This window comes from Pelecanus crispus, chromosome 6 (genome assembly GCF_030463565.1).
Source record: "Pelecanus crispus isolate bPelCri1 chromosome 6, bPelCri1.pri, whole genome shotgun sequence".
Taxonomy (NCBI): domain Eukaryota; kingdom Metazoa; phylum Chordata; class Aves; order Pelecaniformes; family Pelecanidae; genus Pelecanus; species Pelecanus crispus.
Genome location: NC_134648.1, coordinates 13988973 through 14010606, shown reverse-complemented (window position 1 = coordinate 14010606; position 21634 = coordinate 13988973). Strand labels below are relative to the sequence as shown.

The following is a 21634-nucleotide window of genomic DNA, read 5'->3' as shown; positions in this document are numbered from 1 at the left end:
CAAGAAAGTTTACTCGTCTAACCTGCAGACTGTTATTTTTGACGTTATTCAGTGCTACATTACTATCAGGAGATGGTGATCCTTCATCTCCCTGTTTACAAGGCTCCTGCTTTTCCTACCACATTAAACTCTTTCTCACCTTTCCTCTCTCACTCAGAAACTTTTCTTTGCAATTTTTGTCCTTTTCACCTCCAACAGTGTGAGTTTTCTTGCTTACATGATGTTATTATCTTTGGATGTTTTCTTTGCACTGTGAATACAGTTCTTGATTTCGTCTGACAGTCACAGCCTCAATCCCTTTTGCATACCTGAGTTACTTATTTGCAGGTGAAACAGAAAAGGAACACTTTTTTTTCCCTAATCTCTTTCCCACTGCACAATTCCTGCCAAATATCTCTAATCAAAGAAACTTAATCATACTATAGGAGTGAACAGCTTGCTGGACTGCATGGCAACATTTCAAGCTGTACGTTACCTGTCTGATGAATCGATCAGATCCCAGGTTAACCATCAAAGCCTAAAGAAAAGAAAACACTATAGTGAAATATATCTGAAGAGACCAAAAACATTCATTTGTGTCTGCCTTTTAATAGCGAAAGACCATCTGAATTGTCCCAAGCCTCAATGTGAATCAAATTGCTACTGTGGAACAACAGGTTGTGTGCTTTATAAAACAAGAAGATGAAGTTTTTCTTTAGAGCTTAAAGTCTAATTTAACATAGTTAGATACAACAGATCTCATACTAGGTTAATATGCAAAAAAACCTGCACGGGTTAGGCAGGTCTTTTTTCTTAAACCTAAGCAAGTTATTGCTAATCTTTTTTGTTAACATGCAGATGAAAAGCATTTCAGAGGGGTTTAAAGAAAACGGTGTCATTTGAGGCAGCAGGGCTTCTGAAGGGCAAGGGTGTGAAATATTAATGATAATAAAGCAGCAAAGCTGAGAGACGGAGCTGGGAAGATGTGGGAGAGCAATGTTAGGAAAGTGGGAGGAAAACAGAGTAGAGATTTACATGGGCCAGAGGCACAGAAAGCCTTGAAAGTAAGCATAAGAAAAGAAAATTTCATAAATTTCATAGAAAAATGACAGGAAACTAATAGGAGTAAGAGAGAAGAGTGTGGCCTTGAGTATTTTTATGGTATTTTACTGGAAGAGCTGATGAAGTGCAACTCTTATTTGATTTCCAATATAGTATTAACAAAAGTCTTAGAAGTAAAAAAAAAAAAAAAAAAAAGCCTTAAAGGTTTTATTTTCTGTGCTGGCTTGCTGGCTATGGCTTCATGCACAACTTCCATTAGCATTAATAGGTGTCACAGCAGATGGCACTTCATGTCTTCCTCTTCTTGTTCCAGGTATGACAAAATCAGAACAAATCAGCGTATTTACACTGTACTTCCTTGTTGACCAGGTTAACGTTCACTTCTCTCTGTCAAGGTGCCAGGTATGGGAAGAGGGGCAGAATAAAGAGAAGACTAAACCTACTACTGCAGTAGGTACTGCAGTACCTGCTATCAAGTACAACTACCAAGAGGCAGTTGCCCATGAGAAGTAGGCAGAGAAGAAACAAAGAGGCAGGTTAAAAATTAAAGATGAGGATTTATGTGCGAATGGCAGGCCCTCTCCAGGGTGAGGCCAGCTTTACTCCAGGCAAACGATTCCGGTGCCAGCTCCTACCTCCTCTACAGGCAGCTCCTTCAGTTTGGGCAGAGAGCTGGAGAGCAGTCCCACCAGGAAGGGGGTAGGGCAGCACACGATGTCAATCATGGATGAGGGCAGAACAGGAATGAAGGTGTGCTGCCAGGAGAAGGGGTACAGTAGGGCCACCACGGCGTGCGAGCAGCTCGAGAGGGTGCTGGAGAGAGAGGAACAACCATGTTAGCAGAGCTTGTTCTTCATCCACAATACTTACCACCTGCTGATAAACTTAGCGTGTTAAAATGCAAGTGCCCAAGGGGCTGCTCCAGTTTCCCTGGGTGCCTTTTAACATATCACTTTTGACTTCAGGCTGCCTTTGTCCCCTTCCAGTCCATACCACTTCTGTACTGTGTGGTGTGGTAGCTCCTCTCGTGCCCACCTCTAGGTGACTTGAAACTAACGGTAAAATACTAGAATCAATTCATTTCATTATAGCCGTAAGGAGGCACTTTGATCTAGAAGATGAGGTTTAATATTCCCAACAGCACTCAACAGCAGCCACTTTGAATGATGCTTAAAATCGAAAAGCAATTTCAGTTCTTGGCTGTTACAACCAGGTCAGTAGTAACAACACATGATAATGATGTTTTTATGTTGAGCGCTAATGCACAAACAAGGGAAAATGAAAAAGAAAAAAAAAAAAAAAATTGAAAAAAAAATCCTAAAGAAAAATCCTACGAAATCAGATGTAAAAACACCCCAACAATCAATACTTGCTCCAAAGGAAGTCTAGTAAAAGCAAGGTATTTTTCAAAGTTTTTGTGACAACAGCATATTTTTATTGCAATACATTTTGATGGGCTTATTCACCAACTGTAATGATAAAGTCATTAACCTTGCTCAGTAGGGTACTCTAAAATATATATCAGTATCCCCTAAATACCAGGGCTTAATATAATTCATGGAAAATGTCTTGCATACGTTGTTCTTCCATCTACTGAAGCTGATTCCCTTGTACAGTCACATGGTTTCCAAATGTTAAAAATAAAGGAACATCATTACCAAGCTAGTTTTAGCATCAGGGGAATAAAGACAGGCTCTCTGTTACAGAGCTTTGATTCTGGAGTGAGTTACGACGTCTGCTTCTTACAGGCTGAGGATGACAGAAATTTGGATTTTTACCCAGCCCAGCATGACTGAGCTAATTTTCTCACAGTGCAAACTTCTGCTGTGCTTAATGTAGCCACAAAGAACTATAAATAACTAATAACTTCAGAGCTGTTGCTGCTTGAGAATGCTGGGGGAAAATGACTTATTCTACTGCAAGACTTGTTGGAGACTTTAGGTGGCATCAGACCTCCACTGGAATAACCCTCACGAGCATTTTTAGTTTTGGGTTATTCCAAGGCCAGAAGGAAGGTTTCACCTGTTTGTTCCTGTCAGTGATTAACTTTTGAAGTTTGCTGAATGGAAAAAGTGAGAATTAGAGGATAAGGAGAGAAAAGGTTGGGGAAGAGCAAATGCTTGTCTTGACTGCAAATAATCTGTTGGGTTTTTTTACTTGACATTTCCTTTAACATCTATCAATAGCATGATTTTATAACATATATTGTCTGACACCAGTTTGTTGTAAAATGATGTGTTTCTCTAATTTTTTTTTATAGCAGGCAACGGTGCTGCCATTGACTCGTATTTTGGTCTCAAGTGCCTACCATAGCAAGCATAGTGGTGTATTTCAGAAGAGCTGTGGAGCATGGGACAGACTCCCAGCACTTTCTCAGGCTCACTTTAATGACTCTCTGGCATTTTCAGCTACTACAAATTCAGTCATCTTAGCTGAGCAACTAAAAAAAAAGAGCCATGTTAAGTTAAAAGCAGGAAGACAAACATTCTTCTGATATTCGGTTAGTATTCTTTTCCTTTCTATAAAATGCCCTTTTGTAACTTGTTGTTTTACACGCAGTGCTGTGACGTAAATCAGCCCCTGCATCCTCTCGTGCATGCTATTCCCACGCTAGGGGAGGCTTCGGGATCCAGCCCAGGACACCGGTTTCTCTTCCGGAGTTTTCCTGGGAGCTGGCTGGGGCAAGGCAGCAGCTGAACGCCGCAAGTGGCCATGGCGGGGGTGTCCTGCGGCAGCACCCTGCTCTGCTCTGCCAATGTCCCATGGGTCACACCATCCCCGTTGCCAGCACCTCAGCCTGTGCATTTTAACGCTCTGCACACAGTTTTTCAAAATTCAGCCTCAGAAAATCTTTCCCTGTGAGATGTCTCAGGCTGACCCCCATGAAACACTCACTCCGAACTTTCAATCCCCAGAATCGCCCGCTGCCGTCCCTCCCGGACACTGCTCGTGCAGAGGGCAGTGGGAGTCCCACACGCTGTTACCAAACTCTTGCTTGTGCAAAGTGCCCGTGTCTCTTCCGTAGCTGGAAAGATTCATAATTAGAAAGGATACACACCTTTCACTTCAGCGTGAGGTTTTTACATTCTGTAAGGTCAAATTCAGAGACGATGGATGTAAGGGAACCCCCAGTTTAAATCTTTAAAATATGGTTCAGATCCTTTTAAAAGGGTACTATTCATGAGAAGCATGTTTGGTAAATGAAAAAGAAAGCCCGACCCTGGGAAACCAAGTCCACTCCCGTTTTTCCTTCAAGATGTGCAACCTACACATTGTCCCACTGTTCTTGTTTATGAGAAATAAGAAGTAAGGTTTATTTATAAGAAGTAAGATTTATTTTCTTTAAAGTGTGTGAAGCACACAAAGTAAAGCAAGAGAATAGTCAAAGAAATTAGATTTTGAAAATGTTTTCACTTTTCACTTTTTCCTCAGCACAAGAAGGACATGGACCTGCTGGAGCGGGTCCAGAAGGGCGCCACCAAAATGATCCAAGGTCTGGAGCACCTCTCCTATGAGGCCAGGCTGAGAGAGTTGGGGTTGTTCAGCCTGGAGAAGAGAAGGCTGCGAGGAGACCTTATTGTGGCCTTTCAGTACCTAAAGGGGGCCTACAGGAAAGATGGGGAGAATCTTTTTAGCAAGGCCTGTTGTGACAGGACAAGGAATAATGGATTTAAACTAAAGAAGAATAGATTTAGAATAGACATTAGAAAGAAATTTTTTACAATGAGGGTGGTGAAGCACTGGAACAGGTTGCCCAGAGAGGTGGTAGAGGCCCCATCCCTAGAAACATTCCAGGTCAGGTTGGATGGGGCTCTGAGCAACCTGATGTAGTTAAAGCTGTCCCTGCTCACTGCAGGGGGGTGGGGCTAGATGACCTCTAAAGGTCCCTTCCAACCCAAAGCATTCTATGATTCTATGATTCATAGTCCAGGGCAGCTTTGATAATACAGAGAGCTGGTTTTGAGAGTGGGCTTTTTCGTTTGGTCTGTGCAGTTTTACAGGAATGCTGCATAATGTTCTAGCTGTCGTCCTACTGGAAAACACTTTTTACATTACCCATATGCAGGTAATTTTATACATGGGCACAAGAAACCAAACTGTTGCATGAGTCACGCACTAATGAGGAACATAAACCATCGCATACTTCTGAGGGTAAGCGCTGCCGGAGTCGTGCGCAAGTGGGAGACGCGCTATGATGATCCCAGGGCTCCAGCCACCCCCGTACAGTGCCTGACACGGGGCCAGCTGTGCCCGGGGTCCCAGCGCTGTGCTGGCGTGATACACAGGTAGTGCCACTGTCCCGTGCCCGCAGCACTAACGCCAAGCTCTCATCCTGCCCCGGAGATGTGGGCTACTCTGCCAGCCTGCTCTGCAGAGCTGCTGATGGGTAGAGGCTTAAACCCAGCACATCTCTCTGCCCTGTCAGCTACAGGCTGTCCCCCACACACGTTTAACTGTACGCGCAGAGTAAGTCTACTAACAGTAATTGACTTTGAAAAAGTGACTGTGTTTGCAAGTTTTGTGGGATAAGGGAATTTTCTTATATACAGATATGTAAGGCCATACTATCTAGCCATACTACACAGCCTACGCTACTGAACTCATCCCATTATCCTGTACTCATCCCAATAATTTGCACTCCGCTAAAGCAAAATTAGTGAACAATTTCTAGAAAAATGCCCAGTTTCAGTTGATTTCAAAACACAGGAAATCCACCACTTCTACTTCCAGGTATTTTTCCATGGTTATAATTTCCATGGTTAAAAATTATTCAGAATTTGCCTTGGTGTTGGTTTTTCCTGTTCCTTTTATTCACTAGATTAAAAAAAACTTGTGTTTGACCTTCTCCCCATGAAAGTATTATTATGAAATTATGTAGTCTTATTGAGACATTCTTAATCACACATTTCTGACATTTTCACTATAAGTCTACCAATAATTATAGGAAATTAGAGACATTTTTCCTTTACATTTACAAATATACAACTTGATAAATATTTTCAGATATGGAAAGGCTATATTATCATTAAAACATCTCTTGAAGAAGAGATCTTTTATCATGTTACAGGCAAAAGACGACAATGCTTCTTTCCCACTCAAATTTGATTTCTCTTCCTCTAGGCTATTTTGTTTTCCAAATCATTGCACATAGAAACTTTTCCTTGTTGTGTACTTGGCTGTGGAGACACAAGGCTCAGACTAAGAGCCGAAGCACAGGAATTTCAGACGTTACCGTGATTCAGCCAAATTGTGGGGACTGCTTGTGACCATGGTTTAGGCCTATGTCAAAAGCAAATTAATGTGACTTAACTTTGAGTTAACAAGAACACTTGCTGTCCTTTAGATAGGAGAATGTCTGCTATCAATTTCTGGGTTGGTCAACCAACGAATAACCACAAGTCTAGCCTACATTAATATCTAATCACAGCACAATAACCATATTCTGAGAAACAGACGTTGTCTGCTGTTGAACAGTGAACGGACACTGCCCTGGCTGCGGGGAGCACTGCCGATGCGGATGCTAGTGCTGGATGTGTCTGTTTCAGAGAACCATGGCTCGTTGCATACTGCAAGTCACCAACTCTCATGAAATGTTAAAGTCGTATTCAGTTACACATACTACTCACGTTGGAAATATTCCACAGATACACTTGATAATTCTCTTTCCTTTATAATAGCCAAAAGTTATATTCCTTCTCACTTCCCCCTCTACCACCTACAATTTCTCACAGACCCAAAGGGAGCCTCACACCCTGAGCATCTCCTAATTCCAGGAGTAAGCCTCTAGCACAGATTTGCTGGCAGGGCTCCCTGATCCTACCTTGCTACTCTTGTGCATCTCCACAGTCATTTTGGCATTTACCTTGAAGGAGAGGAAGGTCAGAATATCCCTTCCCCTTCCTCCTCCTCCTCCTGCTTTCCCAAAGGACAGACAAGTTTACTCAGCCAGGAGGGGAGGGAGGACCACCCCTTACAAGTGGGGCCAAGCCCCACAGTGGCTCCATCACCCCAGGGCTGGTGCCAGCTCTGTGCTATGCCAATGCTCTGGACCATCTACAGGACTGGGACCAATTGTCAGAATCTGGTCCCTCCGCTTCCTTGGATGGAGAAATGTAGCCAAAAATGTAAATTCACAAAGAAGCGTTTCCACAGACCATGTTTACTTTTCCACAACCTTTTCATGTTTCTCATTTCTTCCTGCTGATTTAATTATGTTACTCTGTCCACATTTGCTGAACTGTTTCATCTGCTATGTTAACGCATACATGCTCCAGCCCACAACTGCTCTGCAACTGAGTTACCTCCCTGACCCACATCCTCTCATCTGCTCGGCAGAGCTTCCTCCCACTTGAGGTTGGAGTCTGGAGGCTCCATCCTTCCCAGATGTAACACCTCGACTCAGGTGAGTATTGCACACCCACATGCCTCATCACAGGCCACAGCCGTGCTCTTCCGTGATAGCTCCTACCCTTGTGCCACTGATGAACTGTGTGGCAAAACCAGACGCCTGACACTTCCCTCCTACACCCTTCAATGCCTCCCCAAGTCCTGGATTAACTCCAATCTCTGAGAAAGAGAGAAGGAGAAGTCTGTGACAATGCTGCAAGATAAAATGATCTGAGAGGTTTGCAGAGGACTCTCTAAAAGGCTCTGAGAAAAGGCTACAGGGCCGAGGATTTGCCTCATCTCCCCCCTTCAACACACACGGACTGCAGCGGTGGAGGGGAAGGACAAAGCAGAAAGTTTGAAAAGCATCAAGTAAAGAGAAAACAGAAGTAAAAATTGTAGCGGACTGCTACAGTTTGGATGGGAGATGGAGTGCACGTAGGATTGGTGTTACTGTGCAGGCAGTAATTCGGAGCAGAACTGTGCTGTGCCAGATACAATACACACCTAAGCTCTGAAAAAATAAAGGTTTCGCTGGGTGGATAAGAATAAATAATAGCAGCACTTTTATTCAGGTGGATAAGACTAAGTAATAGCATCAGGGACAAGATATTAATGAAAATGTATCAGTATCATACGTGACAGTCTCCATACTCCAGCTGTCTCACTCTAATCAGCTCCTGCAGCATTCCTGCGGAAGGCCAGTTTTTAAAGCAAGCCCTTGAGGATCCCTGGCCTGTCAGAAGAGCTGGCTGACAACAGGGAGATGTTACTGCTTTCTCCTTGCTCCACAGTGTGAGCGCTCAGCTCCAGTATCCCCCTTGACACCCAGGCACCCTTCTTCTGAAGCTGTGTGCACCCAGAGCCCCCAGATAAATGGCTTATGCTGCACTCCTGGGGCTGCTGTGCTGTGAGGACAGGTTTCATTAACCCAGATAGCAGCAGCTACTCACCAAATAGGGCAGGGATGAATAAAATGAGAATTCAAGAAAGTCTTTGATACAATGGTGCAGGACATCTCCAGTTTTCTAGCCAGTATAAAAGTGTCAGACATGACAGTGTTTCTTCCTATGCAAAATTATTGCTGATTGTTTCTCTGTTACCATTCTAGGATGTTTAAAAGGGAAAAAGTCTTCAATTCCTCTCTTTTGACTCAAACCAAAGAAACTACATGTTCTTGCAGCTTTTTAGCAAGACGACCTACCCCGTGAACATTTCAAAATAAAATCACGTGAGTCATTGCTAGAGAAAAAGAGAGCATGGCGATGGAGCCGTCTGACTGCACGGCTGCGGCCCCAAGTTTGGGAACGTGCAAGCACACGTGCTCAGTAACAACAGGCACATTCAGAGGCGCAGCATCGGATGCAGAGAGGGCAGGGAGGGGGCCTTGGCAGAACACGACTGCAGGAAGCGTATAGGATAACCTTCTCACCAGGAACAACATGAAGCAATATATACCTTTGTGCTTGTAAACTAATACTGAAGCAAAGCTGAAATGGAGATTTTTTGAGAAGCGAAGCTGTCATGGGTAACATCACTGCTGATTAGGGATTAAAGGATACCTCTGTGTGCAATTACTGACTGGTCTGGGAGACCTGCCTATTTGTAGGATTGCTTTCATTTGTAAGGCACTGTTTTCATATGATCAGGATTCAAAATTTAATTTGTTTTCACTGAAATTTTTACACTTGTGTGTCTGCCTCTGGATAACTATTTTGTTTTCCAATTTCAGGCAAAATGATACAGAATCATAAAGTAATTCAGGTGGGATGAGACCTCAGGAGGTCAGCTAACCTAACCCCCTTGCTTGGCATCAGATCAGTTTGCTTCCAAAGCCAGATTAAAAAAGATACGCTTCCTTTGCTGCCCTTTTCTGTGAAAGAGTGGCATGCTTTGGTGGCAAGGACTTGAAGGCTGGCAGGAGGGGGTGTTCTGTGTACCGAGGACTTCTACTAGTGATGTCTAAACTCAGTCCGATTTGGTTATGTTAGAAGCTATCTTAAAAGAATAATTTTGTGCGTACTAAAAAGAGACTTATTTAGCTGCTAATTTCTTCAGAAGAAATTCTTCACGCTGAGCAGCACCTTCCTTTCCCTTGTAGCCTGGGGCTACACAGAGAAATGGGAGGCTCAGCTGGGAGAGGAAGATCATCTTCATCTTGCAGGGAGCCCCAGGGAACGAGAGGGAAAGGGAGGGAGAAAAGGGAGGAGGCTGAATTAAATGCAAAGGGGTAAAAATAAGACCTGTGAGGCAGAACAGGCAGGGAGGGGTGGAAGACAAAATGAGCCTGGTGGGCAGGTGAAAAGGAAACATGAACTAAGGGCAAAGAAGCTGAGATGCAAACTAAGGCACAAGACGGTGACTGGCTGGGCCGAACGACGCAAGGACCAGGGAAGACAATTTAATATGATGATAGATAAAGCTCTGTCACACACATGTGGCCAAATCATTAGGTCCCTGTGAAACTTGTTCCTCCCTGTTGCTGTAGGCAGATGGAAGGACTGTGAGGCTGTCTGATGGCAATTACCCATCCTCGTTCAGTACCAGAGATGCTGAGAGGGGCTGCAGCTGCAGGAGGGAAAGTCAGACACCAGCGTAGCTGAATGCGCATGGCAGAGGCTCCGAGTTCGCTTGTGGTACAGATGCAAATCAAATATAACCGGTGCTCGTACACTTCAGCCACTTCTGTACCGCTTCCCCCTTGCCCCACTACGCACAGCCTGCCGATAAGCAGACAGACATAAAAACACAGTTTCTGTCAGAAATAATTTTCAAACTGAAAATACAAGTTTCCTCCACAATGGTTATATTTACCAGTATGAGAAAGACAGAAGATTATGATCAAAACAAACACCAGAATTTGTGCTCAGCTTATTGCTGTTTGACGCAAATTAATTCTAACACAGTAATTTATCTGGACACTGACAGAAAAACTATTTCTAATGATTACAGAGCAGCAGGAATTATAGTCAGTTCATGCCTGGCTTCACCAATTAAAACAAAGCATGAGGGGACAGGCAAAATACTGGTTTAGGCTGTGATTCAGCAAAGTATTTCAGCACAAGTTTCAGCCTTAATTTACTTTCATTGTGCTGAAATACTTTGCTGAAGTGAAGCCTCAAAGACCTTTTCTTTTTCCACTTCTGTTTTAATCAGATCAGCCCACAAGTACATCCACAAGACACGATAGCCCCTTTTGAACCATGAGTACCCTGACTGCTGTGGAAAAGTGCTGTCTGAACGGCTGTAAAGCCAGCCTCTCGGCAGCAAGGCATGTTTCAACTTCCGAAATTTGAATAATTTTTTACTTTTCTAGAAGACCTTCAGGGGTAAAGCAAACTACAGAGAATCCTTCAAGCCTTTATAAGGTGGTTTGGAAGTAGAGACTGTAATTTTTGAAGCTATTAAATAATTTTAATTTTTATATATTATTAATGTATTTATTAACTTTTTAAAATGTAATTTAATTTTTAATTAAATAATTAGATTTCAACCTCCTGGATTGAGAATTCCCTGTGGCAGAATCCTTCTGTAAAGGGCCCACCGCTGTAGAGGTACACAGGGAGGAGGACTCCCCTGTCGCTGCCAAGGCACCTCTCCTCACCTGACCTTCAGGTCAATCTGTGAAAATCTGGGTAGCTGCAGGAAGTTTAGGATGGAGTTGTTGCATATGTGACTTGAAAGAGGGTTCTGAACTTTCTGAATTTCCTGTTACTAAATCTGACATTTCTCTAGATCAATCAAAGTAGTGAATGTGCATTACGTGGAAAACTGAGTGAGTTTAGCTTGTAAAAGCCAGGGTAATATTTTGCATTGTGATTTATTTTTTAAAGCAAACACTTAAGTAAGAGGTAAACTAAGAATCACGACATGAGGTCTTTAGTAGTTGGCCTAAAGTATGCAGCTCTAATACTGTACCTCTGATCAATACTCGACATCCTTTTTTTCAGGAAATATGGACAAACATGCATGTGCATATTTTAGGTTACTTTTTCTCTTGATGGCAGGGGAGACCTGCTGATAGAAAGCTCTGCTCCTGGTGTTTAAATAAAATAGGGAACTCCCTAGTGTAAATGTGATCATGACAGAGGGGAACACGTGTAATTCATGTGCGGATCATGGTGAGCCAAGTCCATTTGGGCCAACTCAAATGCAGCAGCCAGTTCTGAACATTTCAAAACAATCATTACACACACTACAACAAATACTGCTACAGTCAATCTCTGCAACTGGGTAAAGAGCTCTCTAAAGCACAAACAAGACATCTCCCTCTGTCTGTTATGGACAGTAACATATATTACTGAGTCTTAGCAGTGGGCTAATGACTCACACTTAGTCCAGACGCAGGTGAAAATCCCTCACTCTGCACAGGAGCTTGACAAAGGAAAAATATTATTCAAGAGGTGAATGTTTCCCAGGGTGGATGACTGATTTAGCAAACCAGGAGCACTGCTATTGCACCGTGCCCATCAGCCTCCAGGGTCCCTTGCTTCCTCGCCTCCTGAGCCAGGCTTCCCCCACGTGGTAAGCAACAGCCAGATGCAAAAGTGAGAACCTAACCGTGCTTTTGCCAGGGGTGATAGACAGCGTCAAGTCGCAGTGGCTCCCCTAATTTGAATGCCAACACGTTTGCTGCAAGTGACCTTTGTGATATCTCATGCAGTGCAAACAAGGCCTCAGCGATAACACTGGCAGGGAGAGGGGGGCACAGACTGAGGAGGAAATGCATATTTTCCACATCACATCAGCCCAATTATCAGTTATTGTCCTTTGCAGAATCTTTTAAACTATGCTTACAACTCAGAGTGTAGCTACTTAACCCTCACACCCCTCAAATGGTGTTTTTTTCCCCCCATGAAAACAAGCCAAACCCAAACCATGTTTTGCAAGAAATGAATCACACCAGGTTTTGTCTGGTGCTTTCTACAGTGCAGTCTGAGAAAAGCCAAGCTTGTAAAAGTCTCATACAGGAATCACAATACGGCCTCACCTGTCTGGCAAAAGCAGTGCTGCAGTTCCTTATCAGTGGGGCACCAGTGACGCAGGTAATTTTGGGACACACTCCAGTTACTACTGAAGGTGAGTTACAGAGAGCTCAGGCACCAATTTCTCGGTGCTATTGATGATTCCAGGTAGGAGATTTTTTATGATAAACACAGTGGTTACAAGCCAGTTTCTGGACTTGTGTTCTCTGACTTTAATTCATGGAGCCATGGTTTGCCACGCTGCCATGTCAACGAGTACAGTTTATGGAGCAAATTTGCCCAATGGTTTGCATCATTGTCTGTGTCCCTCTTCTGGTCCCTCCTTACCATATTTTACAGAAAACTGAGTGGGCAGCATCTTCATCCATGAACTCTTACCTGACCACTTAGCTTAAGCTTGCAACATTGTCTTCTGTCTTGTGCTATCTTGTCCTACCGGTATGGTTGCATCAGCAGCCTCACTGTAATTACGTGAGCACGTCCCCACAGCACGTTATGAGTACACCAGGCAATGTGGAGCAGAAGGGGCAAGGGTCTGTCACGGCACCTGCCTGCCCTTTCATTGCTCCCCCATGAAAGTTTGTTCAGAAGCATGTGGACAGAAAACCATTTCTGTCACCGTAAATGTCCTGTCATACCAGAACAGAGAATGTCGCAGGACTTGAGGTCATATTTTGATACACAGGGCACTGTGCTAAGACACATGCTAAGAACAAGGAACTTAAATTCTAGTATTTTCTAAGATGACAATAAAGAGACCAAAGATTATACCTGTGATGCTCTTGGCAGCCCATGTTGTTATGCAGGAGGGCTGTTGCAGCATTCGGTACCCAACTGCAATTTATGGTCAATGACTTAAGGAATGAACAGGTACGTTACAATGCCATAGTGCAGCCAGGAGGTGACATCAGGAACAGCCAGCACCCGGTAGCTGTCTACTCTGCTGGGATGATGTCTCCTAGCTAAACAGAGATGGACTGAAATATGATGTGCTCTCAGGGATTCCTATTTTAAAGCTGCTGGATTTGTCAGTCAGTCAAAATAATCCAGATTTTCAGTGTTTTATAATTACACAACTCATTAGGCGATATTATCAAAGAAGTAGTGCAGGGTTTGTTTTGACTATACAGGAGGCTTTCTTTTTGTTTTTCATCCAAATATTGGAAGACAGATATTTTATGCAAAATTTCCAAAAGTTATCATAACTTTACAGAAATTAGTAAATTATTTTACTTCATTAAGAGCTGTTTTTTCAGAATCCAGCTCCCACCTTCCTCAACACCCGAGTGACATACAGTCTGAGGTCCCACAGATAACCTGCAAAGCACAACCCTGACTCACAACACAGATAAAGGTTGCATCACCTGGAGCCAAGAGCTGCAGACCAGAGAATGCAGTGTCAGGAGATCTCTCTCTTGGAGAATAGCTTTGAAGTACTTAATTGAAAAGAAAGCAGACAAAAGTTGATTAAAGGGGAATGTGGTTTTAACAAAGACATTATTTTTTGCTCCCATAATACTTGTGCATAAGAGAGGCACATGAAAACCCCTGGAGAAAGAGACATGCAAAGTGCCCTTCAGAACGAGGATTTGGCTTTTCAAGCAACTGGTGTTCAACCATACTTTCCACGAAGCTCAAGAAAATGGGATTTCTGGCAAAAAGTCATTGCTTTGGCAAAAAGTCATCAGCCACCTGCCCAAGATTTGTCAGGTGGTTACAAGAAAAAACCTACATTTCAAAGTGGAAAGTTATCCTTAGTGCCCACAGAGCCATCCAGTCCCTTCCAGCAGAACAGTTTCTTAGCATAAATCCATAACAAAAGTGGTTCTGGCCCAGGTGCTCCAGAGGAGTGTTAACTACTTGTTCTTTCCACACTGGGACCTTTGCTCCCACCAGTCCTCGTTAATGTTCACACTGGAGGTTTCAGATTCTCAGGCAATCACTGCACTGTTAACATCATGACAGCTGTGAAAGTAGGATGAAGAATTTTTCCAGGTAGTAACAAAGGAGGAGAAGAACAATCCCAGCCCCCTAATCCTTCTCATTCAAAAGCTGAAAAGAGGGAATCTGTCTAAATCCCCTTGCAGGGAGCTAGAGGCCGAGTTGGGAAAATGTTGCAACTTACTGCCATATGGTTATTGTGCCAATAAGCAATCCAGAAGAGAATTCCCAAACAACATGGTTGTCTTCCTATCCCATTCCCTTTCATGGGGAAGGGGAAGGGAGAGAGAATTTTGTTGCACAAATCATAAGTGAAAATATGATGATGTTTTCCCACTGTAGAGCACTGGCCAAAGCCTGAAGTAACATGAATAAATACCACTGGAAAGAAGGGTAGGAGGAAAGGAGGAAAAGGAAAATCACACAAGCTTTAATCTTCTTGCGATATGGCATATTAAAAATGCCATCGAAGTTTACTGCATATTAAAAATGTCATTATTAAATTGCTTTTCTCTGGGACTGTGGAATGTTAAACAAGCCAGAGACTTAGAAAGTTCATTTTGTTTCTCAGGCTGTCTCTTCTGCCTGACACACATTTTCCTACTGTCCACGTACAGCTCCTCTGTTGGCATCAGTCATCACACAATCTGAGTGCCAGAGAAACGTAATCCAAGTGGTAGAAAATGTAAGTATCTCTTGAGAGGGGGGAATAAAGTGCAAAATTTGTCTCAAAAATCTTGAGAGACAGCTCTGCTAGTTACCTTAAACCACCAATTTCACATCACACTGAACACCTGCAATTCTAGCATTTAGACTGTAAGACAAGGTGCTCAGCACCTTGCAGGACTAGGCCACATACAAACATCCTAATCAAGATTACTAGCTATACTTGGTAGGAAAGAAAGAAGCAGAATATCAAGAAATTGCAGCTACATCAGGCCAAATAATCACATACATTACAGGAGGTTTAAGGGTTTTTTTAAGTATATATGTTTCTACTTAGTGATGCTTCCTAGTGCAAGCAGACTGAGAAAAACCAAAGTCTCACAAAAGGGAAGCGATTGCAGGGTAGGTAACGGAGAATCAGACAGACTCTAGAGGATGCTTCTTTTATAAAAGATGAAGGGAGCTGCAAGCTGTTGTCCCTTAGGTAAAGCAGGGGTGGTCTGCAGGTTCTAAATCATTCCTCAGTGGGGGCTGATCTGGCTCTCACTGGCGGAAATGGAAACTCTCTGGTTACTTACAGGAGAAATGGATGGTGTTGCTGTAGAATAAATTCTGTCTACTAGGCATGATTACATATTGGATAATTATACAAGGGCTCATTCCTTCCACTGCAGAAATTAGTGGAAGAAATTTTCTAGCTTATGTTCAGCATGTCAGACCAGACAAGCACAATAATCCTGAGAGTATTAAGAAAGCACTTCAAGATCTTTGGATAAAAAAATACCAGAAGAAATGCCAGCCAGCCATACTTCTCCTGGGTTTAGACATAAGATCTGGGAGCTATTACACATTCCACAGGTACAGTAGCTTGCCTCTCTAAACATCTCCTTCTTCAATGCACAGCTGATACCTAAAAAAATTTTTCCCTGACACAAAGAATTGGACTTGTAGCTCAATATAGGGCTGTGCCAGATACGACCAAGAGAAGACATAGTTGTGTCCCCTGTAGCCTGTGCTCAGAAATAGTACTGACCAGTTAGAGACTGGCAACACTAAATTCTCCCTCAAAAGCTTGTTTCTGGCATGTGTTTGTTCTCCAATTTCTCTCACTTTTTTTTTTTTTTGCGCGGAGGTTTTTGTGACAAGGGAAAGTAAAGGAAATCTTTATTACTAGCCAAAGCTCACTGTCCGTTTACTGAGCACACTTTCTCTCTTTGTCCTAACACACGTGTTTTTACCTTTTAACCTGCAGGTTGGCAGATTTTACAAGTGTTACAATATGACAGACTACTGGAAAGGAGCATTCCCAGGCAGCAGGTTAGCCTGGTCAGGCCTATCATTGCCGTGATTAGTTTGTAAGAATTATATCCTACTTTTGTTAATAAAAAATAAACAATAAGGAAATAGGGAATGAGCTTTCACTTTAGTAATCTGCCCAAAAGTTTAGCTACTCTTGCTTTTCCATTCACCTTGCCACAGGGCTGAGGAGCAATACTTTACTCTTACTTCTAAAACATTGCCACTTATCTCCTATTTAGATTTGCATATTTTAACTTGAGCTACAAGATCATGCTACGATTTTGTCTGCTAGATTAAAGGATCCCTAATACTGTTTTTCTAGGTAGGCACTGAGAGACAGGGACCAGGCTGCCTCTCAGCTGCTAACTGTGCTGCTTTCAAGCATGGCCTCATGACTCCCAAAACAACAGATTCAAATATGAGGACAAGCGTCAACGTTCCCCGAATATCCTGGGTGTAACATGGACAGCCCTAAGCCGTCTCTGTCCGTGAGATTAGGGAAATGCCGTTGTTTGTTCTGAAAGCCTTTGCCCTTGAATACAAGTACACTCTGCTCCCCTTTTGCTCCACAAAGTTAAGAGACATGCCTGCGGGATGACTTCCCCCAGTATTTACATATTTATGCTTCTGTCCTGTATTAGTCAGTGTTTCTGTCTGGAGCCCATAACCTTTGGTCAGGTCTGGGATCCGCCTGGACTTCCTACAGTTGTGCTGGAAGACAGATTCCTCCTGGCAGTCCAAAATACTTTGGGGAGGGGTAGGGAGGTTCTTGTCCTTAACAGATTAAAAGTGTTTTATCCTTACAGAAAGTCTTCCCAGCTCATAGGTGCCTAGCTTCTGCTTGCAACAGCACCTCTTGGCTTCATGGAGCGAGCGCTGCAGAGGCGGGTTTCAGGGGGCTGAAGCACACCAGGTGACAGACTGCTGGTCCATGTTGGGCCAGGGGATGTGTGCTGGCAGAGGGGCAGAGAGACATGGAGGGAAAAAACTGTGCTTGGGAAGACAAAGTCATCTGTGGCCATCCCTAAGGGAGGAAGACACTGATGTGCAGGAGCTTTAGATGCACTGACGCTGTCGTCCAACATTGCCTCAGCCTCATTCCCCCAGCTCTCCCTAGCACACAGGTAAAAACTTGTAGGTTTATTCAGCTGGCTCACACCTAAGGATGGTGCATGATAGACACCTTTCAGTGGCAACACCAGCCTGAAGTGTGCCCGTCCCAATGCTCCTGCCCACCCCCAGCCCCAGCACCCTGCTCTGCCCCTCTCCCAGCACAGGAGGTCCTGGTGTGACCTGGCCAAGGGGCCCATCTGGTTTGGAGAAACTCTGCAAAATAAGTAATTCCTACTGCAGCTGGGCCTGCACAGCCTCCTGGGTGAGGGAAGGTGTGGTGTAGGGCAGGAGGAAACAAGGGGAGCAGGAAGGGGGACTTCCTGAGCTGGCACTGCCACTTAGAGAAACGCCTGGCCCACCTTTGCCTTGCGGTACATTACCAAGTTCACCTATATGGTTTAGGAGCATAAAACCCAGAGATTTTTCTCCTTGAGGCCCATGCTCCTGCTTCACTGAGAAGTAGCTGAAATACCTCATATAAAACCAAAATTCACAACAATGAAAAGTTATTTTGTCTTTTACAAAGGCAGTGACTCTCTATAGAAGCCTTTCACAGTCCCTAAAGCTTCAGAAAGGCCACTGAAAGGAATATTCTAGGATTTAGTTCCACAGCAAAAGACAAGCCTCATCCAAACACTCCCACTGACTCCGGCTGACATTGGACTGGACCCACAAGTGAAATGTAAGAAAAATATGCTCAGAGTCCTTCACAATATAGTGAATTAAAGCAAGAGTGGGTTTTATTTATAAAAAATGAGGTTATAACAAAGGGACATTGAGATGCCCAAGGCCTTCCTTTCCCCCTCTCCAGACATTCAGGGGAAAAGGCAAAGAGACCGTTCTCAAATGCACGGAGACATCACCTCCTCAGCAAACATGTCCACAATTTTGTTTCCCCAACATAAAACTAAAACAAGCAGAGAAATATTTTTCTTCCAGTGTTTGCTTTCTATTTATTTTCTGTTACTACCTTTGTGCCTGCAGCAATGCCAATGTTCCTCAAGCCCCAGAACGCCCTGATTTTGCATCTGCTGCCTAGCCTTTCAAACCCTGGAGGACTGCACTAGAGCAGCTCTCCCTTTGCAGCTGGCAGTCATGGGATTGTTTCAGAGTTGGGGTGAACAGGCAGAATGCCGGGAACATAACTAGGGACTCCCAGCTGGGACAGGAATTGGAACTGGGATGGGACATACCATCTCAATTGTGCTTTCAGCAGATGTTTAAGGAATTGGAGCTTTAAGCTGCCTCTTTATGAGTTGTTATTATTATTATTCTTCCAAGTTTCTCTATTGTTATCTTTATTTCTCTGTTGTCTTCTTGACTGTTCATGGAAAGCAAAATACTGAAAGGTCACAGGCAAATTCAAATTCATTTTTGAAGGTAAGCAAATAGCCACAGGGATTTACCCACCCAAATTCAAGCAGAAAAAAATACATAAGCAGCTATTGGGGAAAAAAAACCCCAAACCTAACTGCACATATCTAACCAAGGCAACCTCACAGTCCTGTCATTTACTGTTTATGTATTATATATATTATATATATATATAATATTATATTTATATATATTATTTAATATATATATATATAAAAAACTTTACTATTCTTTCCTCATTGCTGGTAGCATCAGTTTCTGTGTTGAAAAATGGCAACCTCTTCCACACAAAGATCAAGGACTATAAATTTTCACATTCTGGGCACTATAAGAGCCATAAACAACAATTTATTGAATGAATCTCACTTCACTAGGCATGACTTTCCCAAAGTTGTATAATGTGTGAAATCATTTATTGCTTGGAGACCTGTTAAACAGGCAGCCACAAAAGCCCATTGCATCTCATAGTTTGAAGCCTAAACCTCAACATCATTTATTTCTAAGCTATTTTTTGGGTACATGCAGAAATCAAACCCTTGTAAAATCTTTTTAATTTCCTGCTCTCGTTCTTTGGGCCCACAGACTGGACCTGTAAGATATTTCACTTTTTTTTCTACATTACTGGTAAACTCCTTCAGTTTCAGCTGAGATGCCCATAAACAAAATTCACGTCAGACAAGGCAAAGGTTCCAAGACAGACAGTTATTAGCTCAAAGCCAGAGTGTTTCATTTTAGACTTCATCCCCATTTAAACCATGAAAACCTCAGTAAGTATTGAATTTAAATCCACTGTCACTTTCTCTGGGCCTTTGTCAAAGGACTCATTATTAGTTTCTATTTTACAGTACCTCCTAGATCCCCATGCTGAGAGGGGCCACACTGTATCAAGTAGAGCTGTGTACACACACAGAGCAAGAAGTAGTCTCCATCCTGGAGCGTTTAGGATCCCAGACAGACCAGACAAAGGATAAGAAAGAGGGGCTACGTTGCCAGCATGTGTCACACAGCAGGTCGGAGGGTTCAGAAGGAGAGCTCAGGATTCACAAGTCTTAATCCAGGGCCTTGTCTACCACATCAGATTTTGTCACGCTCATTTAAAAAAAAACCCTAAGTATATGCATATAATAAAGGGTACATAAGGATATAATAAAGTATATGAATATAAACTTTTTGTAAGAAAGGTTCTGTCCCTTCTTACAGGAGCAACCACAAAACCTCCTAAGCCTTTTGGGTCAATCTGAATCCTCTCCTTCCTCAAAGTACATGCTAATGGCCCCTAACCTGATGGCTCACTCTCACAACAGAAACAACAGTTTGCCGGAGAACGGTTTTTGCAGAAGAGCACAATGTTTGGATATGTGTTTACTGAAAGCGATCTTTGTAATTTCTAGTTCCTGTTGGTCCTGGTGCCCTGTTTCTGTGTGCCAAAAGAGAGAGCAGCAGCGCTTTGCCTGTAAGCAGGGCTCTGCTCTGAGTCCTGTAGGACTAGGCAGCTATCAGGAGAAGGTAAATTGCATGGGCAAGCCTGAGCTGTTAGCTTCCAGTCAGGCTTGCAATGTGTATAAAACCCTGGTTGCCTGATGAAGTCCTGGGTTACCATGAGTCCTCAGCATCAGCAACATGACTGTTTTCCAAGCCAAGCTGCCTTAAGCCTGTCAAAGTAGGTTTAATTGTTGCTTCTTTCCTCTGAACAGTGCCCAGAAGCGTTATATGGCATTGGCTAGGCCAGCCGTCCCGGAGAAATGCTCCAGGGAACGGCAGCTTTCTGTCCCAGCCCCCACAGCTGAGGATGTCTCCTGCAGCAAGCCATCCCCGCAGTGCAGTGCCCACAGTCCACGGACACAGGCTCGGGGTGCTTTGCCACACCAGGGCAACATTACAAAGGTGTAACTGGGAACTCCGAAGCAGAGCAACAGTTGGCGGCAGCACAGCGCAGCCCTCATTTTCTCTGTACCATTTCTGTGATTTTCCACTCAAATCGTTGTGCCATTTGAAGGAATGCAGACCTAAGTCATTCTGAGTTACAGTCAGACTTGTGGGTGCCACTAATTCTGCTATATGAACAGTAAAATAGAAACAGACAGAACGATGCAATTAAGCATGCTGTAGAAAAAGTCAGAAGGAACATGCCAACAGTATTTTCAAAAGCCACCTGCCCTTATATTCATGGTGTGACTCACAGATCTACTAAAGTACTGCAGAAACCCTGGCCTAGCTACACAATTCTCACCAGGAGTTTATGTGAAATTAAGTCATCCCAAATGGTCATTCAAACTAAGGGTTACTGACAAGGGAAGGGATGAAATAAAATGTTCCTGTTGTTCTAGACAACAAAAAAGACTGCTAAGGAAGTAACTTTATAACCTGAGAAGGGTCTGCAGCTTTAAGAAATTCTCCCCTAAAGGTTGTAAAGCTTTTACTATGCAAAGTATTTTTGCTATTATATACACTGGCGGCCACTAAGTGCAGCTATTATTTCTGGCGGTCATTCAGAGAAGGTCGGGGCTGATAAAGTGTTTAACAGAGTTTGTTTGGGTAGATCCATCTGTGTTTTTAACCACCCATACAGTCTTTCGTGTCCTTTTAAAAGACGCTGGATGTTCCTGAGTCTAATAAATTATGGACTTTATTTTTATTTGCCATGTTTTATTATTTATCATGCCACAGCAAAGAATATCTTCTTTAAAATGTCCACACTTTTCTGTATGGATTACACAAGCATCTGAAAAAGGGATGATTCTTTGCTGCGGGGCAGGGGTGCAGCCTACACAGAGCTCCCACCTCCTTGGTAAAGGCCATGTGGAGTTGTGACCTGTCACTCTCACTCC

The 21634-nt window shown here is 43.2% G+C and overlaps 1 protein-coding gene across 3 annotated transcripts in view; it reads right to left on the bottom strand.

Moving 5' to 3' along the window:
- DENND2B (DENN domain containing 2B) overlaps nt 1–21634 on the bottom strand; it is a 76774-nt gene that overhangs the window by 3955 nt on the left and 51185 nt on the right. For all 3 annotated transcript variants that reach the window (XM_075711774.1, XM_075711775.1, XM_075711777.1), the window contains 2 exons: nt 1677–1854; nt 476–517 (listed from right to left, as the gene is read on the bottom strand). In XM_075711774.1, the coding sequence (XP_075567889.1) occupies nt 476–517; nt 1677–1854 (220 nt within the window). The remainder of the gene's footprint in view (nt 1–475; nt 518–1676; nt 1855–21634) is intronic.